This window comes from Lithobates pipiens, unplaced genomic scaffold, assembly GCF_037356315.1.
Source record: "Lithobates pipiens isolate NorthernLeopardFrog02 unplaced genomic scaffold, aLitPip1_a1.2 Scaffold_10, whole genome shotgun sequence".
Classification (NCBI taxonomy): domain Eukaryota; kingdom Metazoa; phylum Chordata; class Amphibia; order Anura; family Ranidae; genus Lithobates; species Lithobates pipiens.
In genome coordinates this window covers 230,205,226-230,228,440 of record NW_027507686.1, presented here as the reverse complement: position 1 = coordinate 230,228,440, position 23,215 = coordinate 230,205,226, and the positions used below count along the sequence as shown (strand labels likewise).

General features: G+C 45.2%; 1 protein-coding gene across 1 annotated transcript in view; it reads left to right on the top strand.

Moving 5' to 3' along the window:
* LOC143940905 (catalase-like) overlaps window positions 1-23,215 on the top strand; it is an 84,238-nt gene that overhangs the window by 3,331 nt on the left and 57,692 nt on the right. The window contains exons 2-4 of the mRNA XM_077462727.1: window positions 8,293-8,461; window positions 18,537-18,647; window positions 21,292-21,422. Coding sequence (XP_077318853.1) covers window positions 8,293-8,461; window positions 18,537-18,647; window positions 21,292-21,422 — 411 coding nt within the window. The remainder of the gene's footprint in view (window positions 1-8,292; window positions 8,462-18,536; window positions 18,648-21,291; window positions 21,423-23,215) is intronic.

The window sequence follows — 23,215 nt, the reverse complement described above, 5'->3', positions numbered from 1 at the left end:
AAATTCTTCAGATCTAAAACCAACCGGGTATCTGTGGATGTGCTGGAAAAACAAGTGTGGTCCATGGAGGCCCCACCTCACAACATGCGGTACGTAGAGGATATGCTATTGACCGCTTGGTGCCAGATACCACAGCATACCTTTTTTGAGGTCTATTGGATTCCATGCCTCGATGGGTCAGGGCTGTGTTGGTGGCAAAAGGGCGACCTATTCAATATTAGGCAAGGGGTCATAAAGTTATGGCTGATCACTGTATAGAAGATCAGGGAAGCCCATTCCCCAATTACTCCTGTGACTAGTGAAACCAGAATTGATGTATGTTTCCTTCTACAGAATGTATATTACATATACATGACCCCTGCACTAGGCATATTACATACACCTGACTAGAGATGCACCAATACCATTTTATTTTTTTACGAGTAACGATATTGTACTTCCCCTCCCCCCCCCCCCCTTTTTTTTTTTTTCAATGTGAACCATGTAAATATGTGTTAAAGGTGTAAAAAAATATTAACGAACAAAGCAAACAATAAATACGTGTCTTTTTTTTAAATTTTTTTATTTTTTTTTAGTTTATAAAATAGAAATGAACAAAAAAAATCTGAAATAATATAATTAAATGGAGGATAAGGAGTTAATTACCGGATTTCTTTAACATTTCAGCCGTCAACAGGGGAATCCCGCTAACAGCTGAATGAGTCATCAGTTGTTAAGGACGCGGCGGCTCCTTAACAACCGATAATTTTTTTTTTTTTCTTTTTACATTTCAGCAGGGGGGAATCTTGCTGAAAGTATCTGTGCATTTTCACGAGTACCGATGCTCGTTCATAAGCTTAGTGTGGGCACCCATATCGGTGCAACCCTACACCTGACCCCCATAGTCTGTATATTACACACCTGGCCCCTGCATTATGTACATTACACAAACCTGTTTCCCCCACCTGACCTCTGCACTATGTATGCTACCCATCCCGGTCCCCAGCACTATGTACGCTACCCATCCCGGTCCCCAGCACTATGTATGTTACCTAATCTGGACCCCTGCATTATGTACATACTCCTCACTCCTGCAATCTGTAACATAGGCTCGAGTGTTAATCCTCTCCCACTGTTCCCACTGTGCAATTTTGCCACACCTACCATTCTCTGTGGCACTCATAGTGAGACACTAATAACTGTGCCCACTGCTCCTCCCCCTGATTTTGCTCCCTACTTCAATCCTATTCTCAGGAATTGGACATGTACTTATGAATTCATGATGCCCTCAAAACCTATGGGCAGGGACAAAGTCGTTTGCTTTTTGAATTATTATTTTGGTCACTTCTATGAAACTGACAGATTCACTTAGGGCTCTTGAACACAAGTGGCTAAGTCCGTTTAATACAATTAATGGCGTATTCCCATTAGTACAGTGTATGGACATATGCATAGCACCTTCTCAGAGCCTTGCTAGAAAGATCCAGTAAATGTGTGTTTTTTTATTTTATTTTTTGTCTCCTCTGTAGTCTGTAGAGAGGTGTGTGATTATTTTGTGCTGTCCTAGGCTTCACAGGCTGCTGTTTCCCCCTTCCTTCTGGTGGACTCAAGCATGTAGTGAGCTGGGAGAGGCAGATCCACAGCCTGAATATTTGTGGTATCGGCCAATCCCTGGGGGGGGGGGGTCCAGTAGGTGGCTGTGGAGTGCATAAATAGTCTGGGGCTTGAGAAAGCCCTGGTTCTTGTCCAGGAAGAGAAGTTCCCAGACTGAAGGGCTTTTGCCCTTCTGGGCAGTGCAGGTAACGTTCTCACACAAGCTCATCAAGATCCCAGCGAAGCTAGAGCTGGGATATATATATACATTTATTTATTTATTTATTTATTTTTGAGAATGGCTGGAGCTGACCAAGGGATTTCACAGAGGATCTGGTCTGGGAGTTCACGGGAGAAATGTCTGTCTGATATTGGAAGGAGGCATCCAAGTTTAGAGGGACTTTGAGAGTACAAACCTGAGTGTAGGTGTGATCCTAGTGACAATTTTCTGCTACTACTTATTCTCTGTGCATCAAAGCCAGAGTTTGTTTGGACTGGGACTTTCCTTATGGGGTCTCAGTGCTGCTCCTTCCCTTAGATGTTACTAGAGGGAATGTATTAAAGGAGAAGTACAGCCAAAGCTCGTTTGGCTGTACTTCTCCTGTGGATCAAAGGAGCGCAGTTCATTCTGCACTCCTGTGACCCGTTTTCAGCAGACAGCGGGCTATAGCCCACTGTCACAAAAAAATAAAAAATAGAAAAGCGCCACTCAGTAAAAGGTGCTTTAATCAAAGATAAAACAGATATGTATCACTTACATATAAAAAGCAGGGAGCTGTACGTGAGCAGACGTTGCTACTGCTGTCATAAGCATGTCCAAGAGTGCAGAAAAACCCTGTAGTTATGATCGCAGGGGAACACGACACGTTTCTGTGCATGCGCAACGTCCGTGAGGCACATGCATGTGCCTCGTGGACTTTGCGCATGCTCAGAAACGCGTTGTGTTCCCCTGCATCTCTGACGTCACACACTGTCTCCTTGCGTGCAGACTTCCAGACACTTGACAAAGCCGGGTTCTCCCCCAGCGTCTTGCGATCATAACAGGGTTTTTCTGAGTGGCGCTCTTCTAATTATTTTTTTCTTCTTATGACTGAGCTGGCTTCACTCTGGAGAAAAGCAGCCTTCTGTGAAAGTTCACATATCCATTGGCCATCCATCCAGCAAGACTCAGTGATTGGACTTTCCGTATATCTTCAAGTACTTTTATTTAATATAAAAACTTGCGTTTGGACATTAGCTTTATGAAGATTTCTATGCTATTGATATCCATTATATTTATTTTATTTATTCATTAGCTTGAATTAATTTTATTATGCGATTTATATTGGTTTACTGAGCACTATTGTCCTTTGATATTTTATCTGTAGCCAACTGTCAGCTGATGTCACAGATCGAGTCCTGGCTCGGAAAAGATTGCGACCATATGATCAGGATCTGCCTACATGCCTGGACTGGCAGCCAGCTCAGCCCCTCAGCGAGCCGCTGAGAATCTAAACCAGATGCTCTCGCGCCCAGCCCCAACAGCCCAGCGCTCCACTAGGCACACTCGGGGTGTGGGGTCGGAGCAGAGAGCCAGTGACTGATGGTCTCCAGCTCTCTGCTCAGGGAGCACTGAGAACCAACTGATCGACAGTGTTTGTTTGCTCATTTCTCAGCTTTAGAGCCAACAAGGGACAGATGCAGCATCCACCTAGGTAAGTATGATTAAAATAAAATTCCCATACTACCCTTTTAAGAAGGGTTATCTTGGAAGGAGAACCTGGGACAGACCAGCAGGCCTTTTTGGGAGTGCTACGTATGTAAAGAACAGCAAACTCCAACATTTTTGCATATGCCCGTACACTGTACTTGTGTGTAGGACAGCACCACCTAGGGTTGCCACCTGTCCAGAATTCACCCGGACAGTTTGGGTTTGGAATCATGTGTCCAGGTTTCAGACACATAAATTAGACTGGACTATGGCTTCCCAACAGGGTTGCTGGCTGCAGTTGTCTAAGCTGAGAATGTCTGTTACACTCTTTCACACTGCCCAAAGCCAGCACTAACAACCCCCCCCCCCCCCAACACACACAGACCGGAGAGGAGAGAAGGCTCGAGCTGCACCTCTCCCCCCCCCCACCCCCACCCCTACCCCTCTGTGTGTGCCCACACTCCAATCCCCGGAACTGGAACTCAGAAAAGGAAAGTTGAAGTCCAGCAGCCTCAGCTACATCTGGATGAGAGGTGCTGGCTGCCAAGGGGTGAGTGAGCTTACCATCCATCCCTGTCTGCGACTGAAGTCTCCCCCTTCTCTCTCCTGCCTCTGAATGAGTACACAAAGGCAAATCCAGGCTCTCAAAGTTCCCCTTTACACCAAAGGCTGCAGTGTTCCCCCTTACATCATAGTCCTCTATGTACATCAGAGTTCTCCCTAAATCAGGGTTCCCAGGGCATCCCTCATGTTAGAGGCCCCAGAGTTCCCCCTTACATCAGAGTCTGCAGAGTCCCCCCCTTACAGTGAAAGGGAATTTTGCGAGTTTAGATGTAAGAAGGGAACTCTGTGGATGTAAAGGGGACTCTTGTTATTAACTTCATATGATTAGAAATGTTGTTTAATAGCAAAATATATGTATAGTTTACACTATAGAAAAGAAATTGCTGTGTGCTGCTAAAGTGTTTGGGTTTGACTTGAAGAAATGGTGCCAACCCTAGCACCACCACATACACGGATAGGCAGAGCACAGCTATTCATGTCATTGAGCTGCCAGGGTGGAGGAATTATTCCAGGAATTGCACGGAACGGGCTCAGCCACATTGTGCAAGAGTCCATAATGTTTATTTCAAAACAGAGCGAAGGATGTTTGTTTCCTGGATGTCTAAACATTGCAACTCTCATATTAAAAAGGGAGTAGTCAGTCACCCAAGGCACTAATTTAAATCATTTATAGCTCTTTGCAGTCCTCAGATACCTCCATCAACATTGCTGAACTACTTCAGAAAATACAAGTTACCTGGCTGTCCCTGACCCTAGTATTTTTTTATTTAAAAAATGACCTGGAACACTAGAGTCAGAGCTTTTAATCTGCTTTTCTTCCAGGTCTATAACTCAACATTACAGCCAGGGAACTAGTATTTTCAGAAGGAAGGGTAACAATGATAGTCTCCATACTGCCTTAAAGTGGTTGTATACTCAAATTTTTAACTTTTACCTACAGGAAAGCCTATAATAAGGCTTACCTGTAGGTAAAAAAATATCTCCTAAACCTGTACGGTTTAGGAGATATTCCCCTCGGTATGCGCCGCTGACTGCAGCGGCGCATGCGCACAAGGGGATTCTCGGCCTGAAAATCCGGCAGTGGCCGGCCGGAATAAAATCTCCTGCGCGCATGCACGGGAGTGACGATATCGCAGCTCCGGCCACTCACAGCGCCGGAGCCGCGATACCCGGAAGAAACGCAGAGGGAGCATGTCGGCTCCCTCGGCGTGGATCGGGCTAGATGTCGGGGCCTCGTTCTAAGGTAAGTATTTCATAATGAGCTAGTATGCGGTGCATACTACCTCATTATGCCTTTTGCTTTGCAGGTTTAAAAAAAAAAAAATTGCGGGTTTACTACCGCTTTAATTTATTGATTGTTTGTTTTGTCTTTTTTTTAATTTTTTTATTGATGGTAAACGTTGCTTTATAGATTTGTTTATCATAGGCTTTGTTTAAGTTCCCCAGACATGTGACTAGGGTTGCCACCTGTCCGGGATTCACCCGGACAGTTCGGGTTTGGAATCATGCGTCCGGGTTTCAGACTGCCTGAAACCTGGACACATTATTCAGACTGGACTATGGCTTCCCAGCAGGTTTTCTGGCTGCAGTTGGCTAAGCTGAGAGTGTGTGTTACACTCTTTTTCACACTGCCCAAAGCCAGCACTAACAATTTCCCCACCCCCTGCCCGCCGCTATGACAGGAGAGGAGAGAGGGCTCAATCTGCACCTCTTTCTCCCCCCCACCCACCCTTCTGTGTCTGCCCACAATCCAATCCCCGGCGCTGTGTCTCAGAAAAAGGATAGTGGGGGTCAGAAATTGGAAGTCTAGCAGCCTTAGATACATCTGAATGAGTGGTGCTGACTCCCAAGGGGTGAGTGAGCTCACCATCCATCCCTGTCTGTGACTGAAGTCTCCCTCCTCTTCTCTCTCCTGCCTCTGAGTGAGTACACTAAAAGGTAAAACAGAGTTATCAGAGCATCCCTTACATCAGAATTCCCCTTTACACCAGAGGCCGCAGTGTTCTCCCCTTACATCAGATTCCACTCCGTACATCAGAATGCATAGTGTTCCCCCTTAAATCAGAGTTCCCAGAGAATCCCTTAGAGGCCCCAGAGTTCTCCCTTACATCAGAGTCTGTAGAATCCCCCGTACAGTGAAAGGGAACTCTGCCAGTTCAGATGTAAAAGGGGAGCTCTGTGGGCTCTGATGTAAAGGGGGACTCTTGTTATTAATGCCATATGATTAGAAATGTAATTTAATAGCAAAATATATCTATAGTTCATGCTATTAAAAAATATGCTGTGCGCCACTAAAGTGTTCGGGTTTGATTTGAAGAATAGGTGGCAACCTTACATGTGACTGGTTCATTTCTGCTGGATTCAGACTGTTCCATGTGCATAAAGAAAACAACTAGGGGCTTCTGGACTTTTTAGGCACCATACACACAACAATAACCATAGAATAAAATTATAAGCTTTATTTCTTTAAAACATTTTCCCATTGTAAACATGCAACAGGATGTTTTTAAAACCATCTATCACAACAATACTGGTAATCTTAGTTTGTAATATACAATATAAACCGCGACTATATATTTTCAAACATTTTTGAAAACAAACAATATATTTATATTTAATAAGCTTATAAGTAGAATCTCTACTCGCGGTATAAGATATGCTGTTTAGGCAAAGGAAGGCTCTACATGTTTCACGTGACTTGGAACGCTTCTTCTGGGGCTTGTAATAGGCTGCTTTCACACTGGGGCGGTATTCAGGCGTTACAGCGCTAAAAATAGCGCCTGTGTAGCGCCTGAAAAAAACCGGCCCCTTTCCCTCCAGTGTGAAAGCCGGAGGGCTTTCACACTGGAGCGATGTGCTGGCAGGACGGTGAAAAAAGTCCTGCTAGCCGCATCTTTGGAGCGGTGAAGGAGCGGTGTATTCACCGCTCCTATACCACTCCTACCCATTGAAATCAATGGGACACCGTGGCAATACCGCCGGCAAAGCGCCGCTGCAGCGGCACTTTGCGGGCGGATTTAACCCTTTTTCGGCCGCTAGCGGGGGTTAAAACCACCCCGCTAGCGCCCGCAGACCGCCGCTAAAACGTCGGTAAAGCGCCGCTAAAAATAGCGGCGCTTTACCGCCGACGCCGCTCCCGCCCCAGTGTGAAAGCAGCCTAAATGTGACTGATAAAGCAATAACGATAAAAAATAATAATTCATCAGAAACATAAATGATATGTATATTTATAACAGGCCATACATAATTATAGCTTGAAAGTATCAATCAACTATTACTGTGTCAAGGGTTTTATAGAGAAGCCAGGGGTCACTCCACCAAGCAGGAAGCACAGAGTATATAGGTCAACATGGGGACATATAAAACATAGTATATGTTCCCCCCCCGCCCCCCCCCCACATCAATGGTGTCTGTGTAAGAAATAATTGCGTCCCCCATCAATGGTGTCTGTGGGAGGAATAGTTGCGCCACTCCCCCATCAATGCTGTCTGTGGGAGGAATAGTTGCGCCACTCCCCCATCAATGGTGTCTGTGGGAGGAATAGTTGCGCCCCCCCCCCCTCCCTTGATGATGGTGTCTGTGGAAGGAATAGTGGTCACCTCCCATCAATGGTGTCTGTGGGAGGAATAGTTGCGCCCCCCGTTGATGGTGTCTGTGAGAGGAATAGTTGCCCCAAGGGCCAGACAAAGGCAAGCAACAGGCTGCAGTTTGGAGACCCCTGCTCTAGGAAAAACCATGGCCACACCTTATCACAGGCTTCCTCTAGAACTCTCGAAGTGCAAGGGAAGAGCGAAAGCATGTCTCGGTCCAAGTCTTTTTGATTACAGAATGCACTGGGCAAAGTGGCCACACTCGGATGCCAATCTCACTACACATGTATTCAGATTGTTGTAACAGGAAATTAGGAGTGTAGGGTGTGAAAATGAAAGTTGACTATGTCTGTCTGGCTTGGTATCCAAGTCTGCTCCTCTAGTGCAATCATCGATGATAAGCTGCAGACAAACTATTAAATACATAATTATGTATATATATGGGAGCTGTTATACCTGCCAAAGGATCTATATTCCTGAGACCTGACATTCCAGTTCTGAGATATACAGAGCCCTGTCTGGCAGGGTGGGAGGCCTGATTTTTCTCTTATCCAGGTAACATTTACAGGTGACTGGATAAAAAAAGCTGTATACTGATTTACTCATTTCTCTTTACTCTCCTCCTGTCAGCATTTGCCTTGTTATCACATGTTTACTGCAGGACAACTGATTGGCTCATTCCAGACTGAACTCTGCAGTGCAGTGGGATTGAAAGAGACCAAGACAAATTCAGCCACTCACATGGCTTGCACAAAAAAAAATGTTTTTTTTAATGATGTGCTAATCAATACACAGCTGCATTAATTTTGACTTTTATATATCTGCCAATAATTCTGCTTTGAAGATAACCCTATGCATTCTAATATCTCTTTACAGAAGAAGATGCTGACATCATCCAGTGGGATTCCCATTGCAGACCTGGTCAGCTCACTGACCGTCGGACCCAGAGGGCCGGTTCTTTTGCAGGATTTGGTCTTATTGGAGGAAATGGCTCATTTTGTCAGGGAACGAATCCCGGAGAGGGTGGTGCATGCCCGTGGAGCTGGTGAGAACTCAAACTTCTGGCCTCACAAGGAGGCCTCATGGCTTGCAGTCAGATTCCCCCTTTTAGCTTCTGTGTTGATAGGCTTGAGTTCACATCAAAAATGCTTTCCTCCCTATACAAGTTTTTAGGATGCAAATAGAGGCGTAACTAGTAAATCTCAGGGCCTCCGTGCAAGAAACCAGCTGGGGAACTTTCCACTGATCCCGGGCCCTCTCCTCCTGTCATTGAGCCCTTTATTACAGTTCTGCAGCGGGCCCCCTTCCTGCTATTTTGGCCCTTCCCTACAGTGCCGGAATGTAAGGGCCCAGTTGCAAGTGAGATCTTTGTGACCCTGGTAGTTCCACCACTGGTGTCGGTAGTGTTTAACCACTTGCTTACTGGGCACTTAAACCCCCCTCAGTCCCAGACCAATTTTCAGCTTTCAGCGCTGATGCACTTTGAATGACAATTGCGCGGGCATACAACACTGTACCCAAATGAAATTTTTATCATTTTTTTCCCACAAATAGAGCTTTCTTTTGGTGGTATTTAGTTACAGCTCGGAGTTTTATTTTTTGCTAAACAAACAAAAAAAGATGCAAAAAAAAAAAATCATGTTTTAATAGTTTGTTATAAAATTTTGCAAACGGGTCATTTTTCTCCTTCATTGAAGTGCGCTGATTAGGCGGCACTGATGGCTGCATTGGTGGGCACTGATGGGCTGCATTGGTGGGCACTGATGGGCTGCATTGGTGGGCACTGATGGGCTGCATTGGTGGGCACTGATGGGCTGCATTGGTGGGCACTGATAGGCTGCATTGGTGGGCACTGATAGGCTGCACTGGTGGGCACTGATAGGCATAGTTAAGGCGGCACTAATAGGCACAGATAAGGCGGCACCGATGGGCACAGATAAGGCGGCACTGATGGGCAAAGATGGTCACAGATAAGATGGCATGGATGGGTGGCACGGATAAGTGGCATGGATGGGTGGCACGGATGGGCACTGATAGGTACCACTGATAGATGGGACTGATGGGCACTGATAGGTGGCATTGATAGGTGGCTCTGATAGGTGGCACTGATGGGCGGCACTGCTGGGCACTGATGGGCGGCACTGCTGGGCACTGATGGGCGGCACTGGGGTGCAGCACCTTTGAGGCACATTGTGGGCACTGTGGGTGGCACTGTGGGTGGCACTGTGGGTGGCACTGTGGGTGGCACTGTGGGCACTATGGGCACTGCTGGGTGGCACTGATGGGGGGCACTTACTTTTATTCAGGATGGCACTGCGGTGGGCAGGTGGGCACTGGCAGGGGGCAGGTGGTCAGCTGTATTGCTGGCCGTGATCGGGACTGATGTCCCGATCACGGCCGCCGGTGATCGGCTTTTTTTTTCTCTCCTCGCGCTGTCAGCGCGAGGAGGAATAATAGCCGATTACCGGCTCCGTTCTATCACATGATCAGCTGTCATTGGCTGACAGCTGATCACGTGATAAGGGGTCGGGATCGACCCCTTGCACGGATCGGTGATCAGGCGAGTCTCACGGACTCGCCGATCACAGAGCGCACCGCGCGCGCCCCTCAGGGCGCGCGCAGGCCGCTTGTACCCGGGACGACGTCAATAGACGCAGTCCCGGAAAAGTAGATCCGCGCTAATGCCGTCATTTGGCAATAGCGCGGATCCCAAGTGGTTAATTTATTTTTTAACTTTATTTTTTTCTTAAGAGCTCTATTAGGACATTCCAGTTTGATGAAATATCAGGGGTCTAAACATGATGTTGGACCTTTTTAAGACAGACAAAGGCGATTGAGGACACAGTCTTCAATCTCCATCTCTGCAGCCTTAGCTGAGCGGACAGGAATACTGTAGCTCTGTACAGAGCTTCTGATTCATTCACAAACTGAAGCCTAGTAAACACGGTTTGCTAGGCTTCAGTTATGAATGGACACAGGAGTTATTGGTACCAATCACTCACTATGTCCATAGAGGAACCAATGCCCTCAATCTTCCTCCTGCAGCTGCTGAATGCCTGCAGGAGGGAGAGGAGGAGGAGAAGCAAGCTTTCAGAGGGTTGCAGGAGGAAGAAGGAGGGCATTGGTTCCTCTATATTCTGCCCCTGCCACCCCCTCCTATCCAGGTGTTCAGGGGAGCCGCACAGCTCCCTAGAGCATGGGTCCAGGTTGCAATTGTGTCCCTTATGCAAAAGTGGCTTAAATTATGTCAACAGCCAGTCAGATGCAGGTCAAATGCACTTTTCATTGTATTCTAAAGGATCCCAGAAATGGATGAAACAGATGTCAAAAGCATGTTATATTTTCCCATCAACAAAAGTCCAAAGCCTGTCTACACAAGCCCTTATTCTGCTATACTGTACAGCCGTGGCCAAAAGTTATGAGAATTTGTGAAAATGAATATATTTGTCAGTCTACTGCTTCAGGCTGGGTTCACACTATTGCCGCATTTGGCTTAGAGCAGGGGTTCGGTGTGTCCCCTGTTCACCATTTAGCCTGAATTATTTTATTTTTTTGGCTGAATTTGGACCTGAAATGGACCAAAAGACGCTCAGGTGTGAACCCAGCCTCAGTGGTTTTTTTTTTTTTTTTTTTTGTTTTTTTTTTGTCAGATGACGGTACACTGAAGCATAATTACAAGCATTTCATAAGTGTCAAATGCTTTTATTGACAATTATATTAAGCTTTTGCAAAGAGTCAATATATGCAGTGTTGACCCTTCTTTTTTCAAGACCTCTGCAATTCACCCTGGCATGCTATCAATCAACTTCTGGGCCACATCCTGACTGATGGCAGACCATTCTTGCATAATCAATGCTTGGAACTTTTCAGAATTTGTGGGGTTCTTTGTTCACCCGCCTCTTGAGGATTGACCACAAGTTCTCAATGGGATTAAGGTCTGGGGAGTTCCCTGGCCATGGATACAAAATTTTAATGTTTTGTTCCCCAAGCCACTTATCACTTATGGCAAGGTGCTCCATCATGCTGGAAAATGCCTTGTTAGTCGCCAAACTGTTCTTGGATGGTTGGGAGAAGTTGCTCTCGGAGGAAGTTTTTGTACCATTCTTAATGCATGGCTGTGTTCTTAGGTAAAATTGTGAGTGAGCCCACTCTCTTGGCTCAGAAGCAACTCCACACATGACTGGTCTCAAGATGTCTTCTCCAGACAAGGTTTTTTTCAAGATGCCCCACACAATCAGAAAAGGGGATTCATCAGAGGAATAGATTTTACCCCAGTCCTCAGCAGTCCAGTCCCTGTACTTTTTTGCAGAATTTCAGTCTGTCCCTGATGTTGTTCCTGGAGAGAAGTGGCTTCTTTGCTGCCCTTCTTGAATCAGGCCATCCTCCAAGTCTTCGCCTCACTGTGCATTCAAATGCACTCACACCTGCCTGCTACCATTCCTGAGAAAGCTCTGCACTAGTGGTGCCCCCGATGCCTCAGCTGAATCAACTGTAGGAGACGGTCCTGGTGCTTGCTGGACTTTCTTGGGCACCCTGAAGCCTTCTTCAGAAATGCAGTGGAAATGTTTTTTATGGGATTTTTTTTTTTTTTTTTAATGAGTTTTAACTATATTGCCGAGAACCGACAATTCATTACAGCCACGATCAGTTTTAAATGACTTTTTTTTCTTTTTTAGAAATGTAATTTTGCTGTGGTACTGTTCTAAACACGGGACAACTGTGCCACTTTACAGGCATGATATTTAAAGGAATATTTAATTTTTATTGTTTCACTTTAAGCATTATTAAAATCACTTCTCCCGAAAAAAGGTCAGTTTTTTAAAACTTTTTTTTTTTTTTTTTGCATTTATACATGTCCCCTGGGGCAGAACCTGGGTCCTCACGTGCTTTTTTATGGCAATAACTTGCATAAAAGACTTTAAAATTAGTACTTTTAGTTTTTCATGTTAGTGTCCCATAGACTTTACTGGGGTTCCGCGGCTTTCAAATTTGCAGCGAATACCGCATAATTTTCGTCGTTCACCCCACACTTATGCTCGGGCCGAACTGTTCGCATATCTCTAATAAACACATGTGCACACATATACATACATGGACACACATACATACACACACGTACGCGCACACGCATACACACACACACGCGCGCACTAGATAGCCTTATAAAAAATGGCAATCCTTTACCTTACCTCTTCTTGCTGGGTACTGCACTATAGGGGGAGATGCTGTAAATGGCACAGCACACACTGTGCTTTAACTTTAGGTCAAATCAATGTGACAAGCTCCCTACAGTGCCGAGTACAGTTCGGCTTAAGATCGGGGCCCAGGCGCCATGGCAACCCCTATACTTCTGCCACTGGTATGGGGGGAACTCTGGATGGTAAACCAAGGGAGATTGGTAAGCAGAAAGTTCACCTTCCTCATGTCTCAGCCAAGACCAGCCCATGATGCTAAACTAGGATGAGGCCAGGGCATTTGGGGATAAACAGTGGGTATCAATTGGAGTAATGCTATAGGCAATAGCCAGGTTGTGGTGAAGTCAAAGCTAAACAAGAATGAAAAGGCTAACCTGATTTTGTGGGGGGAACGTCAAAGTGGGATCAGCCGTTTTTATGCTTAGTGGCTTTGTGAGTGGAGTCCCGTCCTCGAGAGCACTTGGTGGGGGCCTTCTGCCAAACTACAGAAGGTCGACGAGGGGTGGCCACAAGGTCCTAATCAGGTAGCTGAGGGACAGGAATACCAAGTGCATTGCAAAGGACGTTCAAGTCTTCTGGGTATCGCAATATAGCAGATTTTCCTTGGTAAATGACTAATATGGGCTATTGGCGCTACCTCCAATAAATATGTTCAAACTATTAAAATTACCGTTAGTGAACCTCACCGTTTACCAGGGTAGAATATAACATATAGAATATTCACCTCATGCTGGTTTTAGAAAAATAGGGGGAATAAGCTTTCCTCCTTGATATATATTCCTTTGTTGAGGTTCATATAGAAATCACTTATTTGTGGATTGATGATTAAGGGATTGATTAAGTTTAATCCACACTAGCTGATAGGTGTTGTGTTATGTTCAGATAGATATTGTCACTGAAGTGTATAGAATAACTATATGATATCTTTTTTGGAAATTTGCACAATTGAGTGGAACCAAACATAATTAGTGGAACTAAAACACTTCACAACGGGTTCTATTCATATATTTGGTCTAATTTTTATTATATATTTTTTATTATTTTTCCCTCTTATATCTAACCTTTGACTCAAAAGTCCCCGATAGAATATATCACCCATTAACAGAGGCTACCATCTATGTGGATGGATGTATATCAGTGAAGCCATCAATCTATGTTTATAGACAGTAGGGAAAGGGATACATCACTAATATAGATATATTTCAGGCCTGGTAAACGGTGAGGTTCACTAACGGTAATTTTAATAGTTTGAACATATTTATTGGAGGTAGCGCCAATAGCCCATATTAGTAATTTACCTCAAAGCACGGTTCTTTGATTAAAGCCCGTGTATTTAGGGAGGCAGCAACCTCTTGGTAAATTTTTGATAGTGCGATAGCACAAATTCACCTTCCTCATAACTATCTTCCTATCTATCGTGTCCTTCCCCACAAGCGCGGCTATTTTCCGTAGAATCGCTCTAGATTTTCCTTGGTGTCTCACTGTCAAGCTGAAGGGAAATCCCCATCTGTAGATAATGTCCTTATCTTGTAAAGTATGGAGAGTCTAAGTTTTTGAAATGTTATCCAAGAAAGGTCTGGGTATAACTGTACCGGATTGTTGTCAAAGACCAGTTTGCAGATGGAGCGAGCTTTGCGCATGATGTCTTCCTTCAGTGGGTAGGAGTGAACCCTGCAGATGACAGTGGTTTAGAAGCGGGACCCTTAGGTCATAGGGTTCAGTGGGCTCTGTCCCTTTCAATGTGTTTGTCAGCGGGTTAATCCAAAAGGTTGTTGAGGCCTGCAGGGTGGACTGTAGATCTTCGGCCTCCTCTGATTCAGGTAGGCCTCACATGCGGATGTTGTTCCTGCGCCCCTTATTGTCCAGATCCTCGGCACGGCATTGCATGTCTCTTAGCAGGAGGCAGTGGTCTGCACCCTGAATTTGAGTGCGGTGGACTGCCGATTTGGTCTCCTGAATCTCCTCTTTGGCCATTTCCACCCTATCCGCTAGGTGTTTGAGGCCTGTGCGGCATGTAGCTTTCACATCCTCTATGAGCTGTTTAAAATTCTCCTTAGTTGGGATAGCTTGTAAATAAGATTGCCACAGAGGGGGGACTGGGTGGAGGTAGTCCACGGCTGCTTGGTGTGAATGGGGGTCCTCTGCAAAGGTACCATGAGCCCAGGGGGTGGGGTGTGGTGAAGGTTCCCAGGGTTCAGACCATGTTGGAGTGTGGGCGGGCGATGAAGCTGGTCCCGATGGGCCCCCTCTCTGAAAAGATGCATGGGAGCTTGCAATCTGGGCATAAGAGAGGGGGGTCCCAGCATTTCTCATGGAGGAGACAGAGTCTCTGGAAAGGGACTGTCTCTGGGACTTGGGGGATGCAGGCACAGATGTGCTGCGTAGGTGAGGCCTAACTCCTTCAGGCATTGGGGACAGGCCGGGGCTGTGTGGGGCCTGGACAGGCCGGAAAGTCCTCTGAATCCTCAGATGGGGCGGGAGAGTCAGGGCTTTTTGTCTGCCTGGTGTCATGTTGGGCATTGTAAAGTAGTCCTGGAAGCACGTGAAAACATTGGGGTAGCTCTGCTATACCGCCAGCAAAGTGCCGCTGCATCAGTGTTTTGCAGGTGGATTTAACCCCTTTTCGGCCGCTAGTGGGGGGTTAAAACCACCTTGCTAACAGCCAAATAGCACTGCTAAAATGCCTAATGCCTAAAAATAGCGCCGCTCTATAGCTGACGCCCAGGGCGGCTCAGTATGAAAGGGGTCTTAGGGTATTAGTCGTGTACCCCGAGGTTCAGTGTTGGGACCCTTACTATTTAACCTTTTTATAACAGATATAGAGCTTGGGATTAAAAGAACCATTTCAGTGTTTTCATACAATTGAGTAGTGTCCATGATGCTTTTTTTTGCACTAACATACAATTTTTCAGGACCAGCTTTCAGGGTATGTCCCCTTCAAAGTCCAGCAGAAGTACTGCTGGACCTTGAAGGGGACACATCCCGAAAGCTTGCCCTGGAAAATTGTTTGCAAAAAAAGTATCATGGACAGTACTCAGTTTGCTTCTATTTGTTTCTAACTATGCAATGGAATAATGTCCATGCAGGATGTCTCCAATTTACAAGCCAACCTCCGTGCACTTTTTAATTGGGCAACTATGTGGCAAATGAGGTTTGTCATCCACTTGGAGGGTGAAAACATGCATGCATTGATTGTATATTGTAGGAAGAGAACAGCTGGGGGAGTCAATGGTGGAGAAGGATCTGGGTGTTCTGGTAAATCATAAGCCTAATAATAGCATGCAATGCCAAGCTGTGGTTTCGAGAGAGAGAGAGAGAGAGAGAGAGAGAGAGAGAGAGAGAGAGAGAGAGAGAGAGAGAGAGAGAGAGAGAGAGAGAGAGAGTTCTTTTTGCCCCTGTTCAAATCATTCGTCTGGAATATGCAGTTCAGTTTTAGACACCAGCTCGTGAAAAGGATATTGGAGAAAGGGCAATAAAACTGAGAGGCATGGAGGAGCTCGGCATTGAGAAAAGATTAGAGGAACTGAATGTATTCTCTCTTTAGAATAGGAAATTAAGGGGGGATATGATCAACATGTACAAATAAGTGGTCCATATATTGAGCTTGGTGTTGAGTTATTAACTCTAAGGCCATACAGAGGACAAGGGGGCACTCATTACCTTTGGAGGAGAGGAGGTTTACCCTCTGCATACAGAAGGGCTTTTTCACAATAAGAGCTGTGAAAATATGGAATAGGCTCCCTCAAGAACTAGTTCTGGCCAGCTCAGTTGATTTGTTAAAAAAAAAAAAATCTAGATGCATACAGTATAAATGGATATTAACCTATATAGGTATTGTTGATCCAGGGAACATCTGATTTTATCTTCTGGAGGATCAGGAAGGAAGATTTGTCTTCCTGGGTGGATCAAATAGGACCATGCTTAAAGGTGTGTGTGTGTGTGTGTGTGTGTGTGTGTGCGTGTGTGCGTGTGTATGTTTATTTTTTATTTTTTTTTATTTTTTTTGTCTTCCTCCTGGATCAACTGTGGGTATAGGTTTCTGTATATGGAGATTTTCTATATATTTATTTATTGTTTCTATTGGTTGAGCTAGATAGACAGCTTCTTCTTCCTTCTTCTGTTTAACTAGGTCTCGCCATATGTAGGGCTTAGTCACTGAAATGTCTACAGCTAAACCTAAAATGTATCAGGAAGAAGAGCGTGAACAATAAAACATATTAAACACTTACAGGGTGGGGTGTGAAACTTATTGAAACAATACTGTAATGGGGAGGGGGGATTGAAGAACTCTCTCTAGGGAAGCACCTACAATGCAAATTACAAAAAAAGCCTGGTGTGTCATGCAGTAGACAGGATGCCATTAGTATTCGGTAAATTGGAATGATGACAGACCAGAAGTTGGTCAATAAGAGTTCTTGAAATATTTAATTATGGTGTCTCAGATGGCCTAATCGCTTATTGATTCTCCTGATGACATAATCTTACCCTGTGTCATTAATTATTTTATGCTTTATTACATGTATAATGCGCAAGTACACTATATTGCCAAAAGTATTAGGCCACCCCTCCAAATCATTTGTTGGAGGGGGGATTATGGTGTGGGGTTGTCTTTCAGGGGTTGGACTTGGCCCCTTAGTTCCAGTGAAGGGAACTCTTAAGGCGTCAGCATACTAAGACATTTTGGACAATTTCATGCTCCCAACTTTGTGGGAACAGTTTGGGGATGGCCAAACTTTCCTATAGACACACTCCTAAACCTTGTGGACGGTCTTACCAGAAGAGTTGAAGCTCTTATAGCTGCAAAGGGTGGGCCAACTAAATATTGAACCCTACGGACTAAGACTGGGATACCATTAAAGTTAATGTACTTGTAAAGGCAGGTGGCCCTGCAACAAATAAGCAAGCACACGCTATAGACAGTTTTAGCCACTCCCCTCAGTTCCTGCCCCCGAGGAGTTTGAATGCACATGCCTACAAGAGAAATGGTAGGACACACACTCTATAGCCACTTTAAGCCACTCCCCTTAGTTCCTGCCCCTGAGGAGTTTGAATGCACATCCCTACAACAGAAATGGTAGGACACACACTCTATAGCCACTTTAAGCCACTCCCCTCAGTTCCTGCCCCTGAGGAGTTTGAATGCACATCCCTACAACAGAAACAGTAGTACACATACTCTATAGCCAGTTTTAGACTCTCAAATCAGTCTCTACTCCTGAGGAACTTGGAATGCATATCCCTACAACAGTTATGAAAGTGCTCACAGTGTAGAGCCCTTTTATTCAGAAGCTTTTCTTAAAGAGGATACTATAATGACTTGGAGTCAACTTTCATTTTTTACGTTTATCAATAATTGGAGGGATTATTATTTTTATGGCCACGCACCTTTCAAAATGACCTTAGTGCAAAGTCACTTAAATGTTTTGAATAGCCATGATCCAGCTTAACCCCTTCCTTTCATGATGATTTCCCAGAATATATTTTTAGTTTATGTTTTTCCTGTAGCAAGAAATGGCTTTTATTACTCCCTGTGGCATGTCAAGGATTCTAAAATTGTTTCAGAGGCAGCTACTGGGAGCTCCGTTCCTACTAATGCAGCTTTGCACCCAGAACTACATCTCCCAAGAGCCAATATTTCACATGTGGTTTGAGGGAAGTCTCTTCGGAGTTAAGGCAGCAGCACTATTTTACCATGAAAAAATATCACTGGATTCCTGTGGAGAGGGACAGGGAGGGGTGGGGATAGGTGGAGTTCTATTGTTCAGCTGACAGGGTTGACAACACTGAGATTTTACAGCAGCAGGGACAATGTGTTGTCGGTCCAAATTTGCACAATTAAATTGAAATTACGTGCACACTGTATTTCTGGCAGATCAACAGGTAAACATAAATATTGTGGTTTTGTTTTGTTTTTTTCCCATCTAGGAGCATTTGGTTTCTTCGAAGTAACAAATGATATTACCAACTACTGCAAAGCCAGTGTGTTTGAGTACATCGGGAAGAAAACCCCAATTGCTGTGCGGTTCTCTACTACAAGTAAGTTATTCATGGACAATAAAACTAAAATCTATATTTGCTATGCACAAAGAAGTATTAGTTATCTCCCCCAAAGTTGTTACAGAGTTCACACTTCACAATGGGTATGTCATCTGCTTGACTGGGGATATCCATGGTTCCTGTCCCAGTGATGGTACATGCATGGACAAAAGCCAAATGCACTCAATGGAAGAAACCCTTCCAAAGATTTCCTATATTTGCATATTCCCTAGCTATATTCACACTTTGCTCAGTCTAGTATCTTTTTGCTACAGCTTGCTCTTTACCTGAATTTCTTTTTATTCAATGTGTTTCAGTAATATTTTGCATATTTATAGTAAGTCCAATGTTACATTTGTCAGCCCTGACCACATTTAAACATTGCCAATTTTTAAAATATGAACTATTGATTTTTATCAGTGATTCTGCATTCATTTCTTCGAAAGGCCTCCTCACACTAATTTCAGCATTTATTCAGTAACAGTGCTGACTGTACTGCTGTTAGAAATCATGGGGCTCCATACAGCCTACCTGAGAGGGCCCCCTTTCCTTGGCAGAAAGTGATTAAGGACAATGCATTATCAGTCCCTTTTCTCTACAGCCTCACTTGCACAGATGAATGAATAGGAAGCGCTCTGAGGCTTCCTGCTCATTCAGAAATGGAAGCATAGTAAACAGTTAACTATGCTACAGTGATGCATGGACAAAGAATTGATTGGTACCAATCACTCACTGTGTTCGTCCAGGAAAGGAAGGGGCCAGTAAATTTATATTTACTGGCCTCTTCTCCTGCTCTCCATCCTGAAACATCCCCTTGTGTGCCTGCAGCAGCTGCCGGAGGGAGAGGAGAGGAGGGAAGCTGGAAGCGTTGCAGGGAAAAGGGGCACATGGGGGCCGGACAGCAGATGGAAGGGGAGCATGTGCTAGAACCAATCCCCCCCTGCAGTGCAGCCAGAAGGAGAGGAGGAGAAGCCAGCAGAGCTGAAGGGGGAGACAGAAGAGGATCAGTGTCAGACAGCAGATGAAAGGGGCGCATGTGCTAGAACCAATCCCCCTGCAGTGCAGCCGGAGGGAGAAAGAGGAGGGTAGACGGAAGCTCTACAGGGGAAGGGGGCACATGGGGGCTGGACAGCAGATGGAAGGGGCGCATGTGCTAGAACCAATCCCCCCCCCCCTGCAGTGCAGCCAGAAGGAGGGAGAGGAGGAGAAGGAGGATCAGTGTCTGCAATAATACAGTATAGGCAGCCCTTCTGCTCAGAAGATGCCCAGGCCCCCCTTTTTGAACTAATGCGGCCGGTACAGGAGGGCTGGCTGTACTGCCTTATCAGAAGCCCTGACTGTGCTTTCTGATCTAGATCACCACTAAAGAGACAACCTACAAATCCTGTTAAAAATGATCACGATAAAACCAGCGCATTTCCTGAAATTCCTGAATGTTTTCCTGAAATCTGTAGCTGCGCCATTAGAGGGAGACATTGTACCGAGTTTCGGCCCTGTTTTTACCTGTTCCATCTTGCAGCGAAGATTATGTTTGCTTTTGTTGGCCCTGGATTTGAACAGTTTATAGGCTGCAATTATTATTATTATTATTATACAGAATTTATATAGCGCCAACAGTTTGCGCAGCGCTTTACAACATGAGGGCTGACAATTGGCCACATTGGCAGTTTTGGTAGTATGTTCCAGGCTTGCTATAAAGTCATAATTCCTGGAGAGATCACTGACAGTGTAAAATATGAAGCCAAAGGCTTTCAGGTACATTGCTTCAGGTTAAAGAGCTCTATTAATTCATTTAAAGTAACATGACACAGGGCATTGTTCTGCTACTCACCTCTCTACACCACTTCATCCTGCACACTCCGCAAGAGATCTGGTTGGGGAATTCATCATTTTTTGGTAGTAAGGCAGTACAGCCAGCCCTCCTGTACTGGGCCCAGGCCTCAAAAGCCAATAAAAATTAATTGGAGTGACAAAAAAAAGTCCTTGTGGATTTAACTTTTGACCCAAAAAAAAAAAATCTCCTTTAAGGGGGTGTGTCAGGGGGCAAGTAGGTGTCCCTCATTCCCATCTCAAAATGTTGGGAGGTATGGTTTTCAGGTGATACAGAGATATCCTCCTACATAAGTTGGACCTGTTTATCTGCTATCTTCTTAACAACCATGCAAAGTGCGGAATTTACACAGCTTGTCTGAGATTTCGGAGAGCTAAAGTTACACACCGCAGAGCTCAGTGAGGAGAGCTCTGAGAGCTGATTGGAAGGAAGAGACAGACCCCCTTTACACAGAACACAGTTGAGGCTGTCAGTCACAGGCTGTGTGCTGCAGCTCCCTCCCGTCATTTTTTTTCTCTTGTTGTCAGTAAAACGTGCCAGAAGTGAATCATTCTGATAGCAGAGAAACAATGCAGCAAACAAAAATGACACTTAGTGTGTCTCAATTAAGAGCACTATAGAGGGATCTGCTTTGTTCATATTTCATGTCTGGGGTTTACAACCACTTTAGCACAACATGTCCTAACACATATGGGGTAATACACTACAACTGTGTGATTCTGGCCTGATAGAGGGGGCACATTTAGACATTTCTTATATTTCTGTGTTCTGTGACAATGATGCTGATTTGTGAACCATTTTGTCTCCTTGCAGGTGGAGAGTCTGGCACGTCTGACTTTCCTCGTGAACCTCGTGGGTTTGCAGTGAAGTTCTACACAGAACAAGGGAACTGGGACCTGGTTGGCAACAACAGCCCTGTTTTTTTCTTAAGAGACCCCATATTGGTGAGTACCCAAATAGCAAGGAAAACTTGGCACAACTTTGTGGCAGTGTTGAATTGTAAGTCTGTTAATTTGCTGCACATTTTCACTTTTACACTTGCAGAGCACTTAAAGCACAAGTTCTAGTTGACACTTTTCCAATTTGTAGCAAATTTGCGTGGCAAGTCTCTAAAAGGAGCAAAGTTGCAGTGGTGAGTCTACAGCAGGAGCTCTCCAAGTCTACAGCATGAAAATTCAGCCACAGTGACCCCTGTGGTGGGATGACTATAGCACAACATAACTGAATCAGAACTTGCAGAATGTTACATTTAAAACTTGATGCCCAAATTCTCCCTGCTGGGTTACTAGTACCGGGTTGGACACCATTTTGCCTTCAGAATTGCCTTCATTCTTCTTGGCATAGATACAACAAGGTGTTGGAAACGTTCCTCAGAGATTTTGGTCCATTTTGGTCCATATTAACATGATAAAATCACGCAGTTGCTGCAGATTTGTTGTCTGCACATCCATGATGCCAATCTCCAGTTCCACCACATCCCAAAGGTGCTCTATTGGATGAGATCTGGTGACTATGGAGGCCATTGGAGTACATGGACCTCATTGTCATGCTCCGAGCTGGACTGGGACAAAAATTTGGCCCTGGACCTCATCCAGACAGGCCCACTTTAATTTTGCAAACACGCACAAAAACAATATGATAAACTATACGCAATTGCGCAAAATACTTTGTATGTCACTCGGCTGCTCTGGGTAAGCGAGAGATGGAGATGACCGCTCTGTGTAATCCGGCGGTGCTCACCCCCCCCCCCCCCTTCAGAGGCAGCCTAGTGGGCACCCGCCCAGGATCGGACTGAAAGCTGCCTCAGGGCAGGTGGAAAATGGATCTGAGTTCCCGACCAACCCCAGGCCTTGGGACTCTGGGCTAATAATCTTATAAGCTTTTTGGGGGGCCCACTCGGGGCTATAGCCCGGGTCAGCCCCCCTCCTGAATCCACTGCCAACAGGTCATGGCCAGCACAGGACCTGACAGAGTGAGGGGGGTTGATGACAACTTCCAAGCTGCCTCTGCCTGCCTCCTGTCCAAAAACTCCAGGAGTGGAGGGGTAAGCTGCTTGTCTCACTGACTTAGGCTGCATTCACACCTGAGCGTTTTGTAGCTTGAAGCCAGAAGCTAAAAAACGCTAGAGGGGAAAAAATCCATTATTCTCAATGGAGATGGTTCACATTTCCACTCCATGTCGCCTGAAGCTCAAACAAGTTCCGGACCCTTTTTTGTCGTTCGAATCGGGCAGATTTGGGCATTTTTCTTCTTTTTACATTGGTGACCTTTTGCCCTGCACAAAATCGTGGCAAAACGGCGTAAAAAACACAGCGAAATCACGGTAAAAATGCCACAAAATTGCGGTAAATTCACACATTTTCTGCCTGCGTTCAGGTGTGAATGCAGCCTCAAAGCTGGCTGCTCTCTCATTCACTGTCCTCAACACTAGTTGCAGCCACTCAAGCCAGTGCCCAGCCCACAGCCTGAGGCAGGCCATGGCGTTTAAACAATGCTAAATTGGTACTAAGGTGCCCAAAGTGTGCCAAGAAAAAATCCTCCACACCATTATATGTCAACCATCAGCCTGAACCATTGATACAAGGCAGGATGGATCCATACTTTCATGTTTGACCCTACCATCTAATTGTCGCAGCTGAAAATGAGACTCCTCATACCAGGCAATGGTTTTTCTAATCTTCTATTGTCCAATTTTGTTGAGCCTGTGTGAATTGTAGCCTCAGTTTCCTGCTCTTAG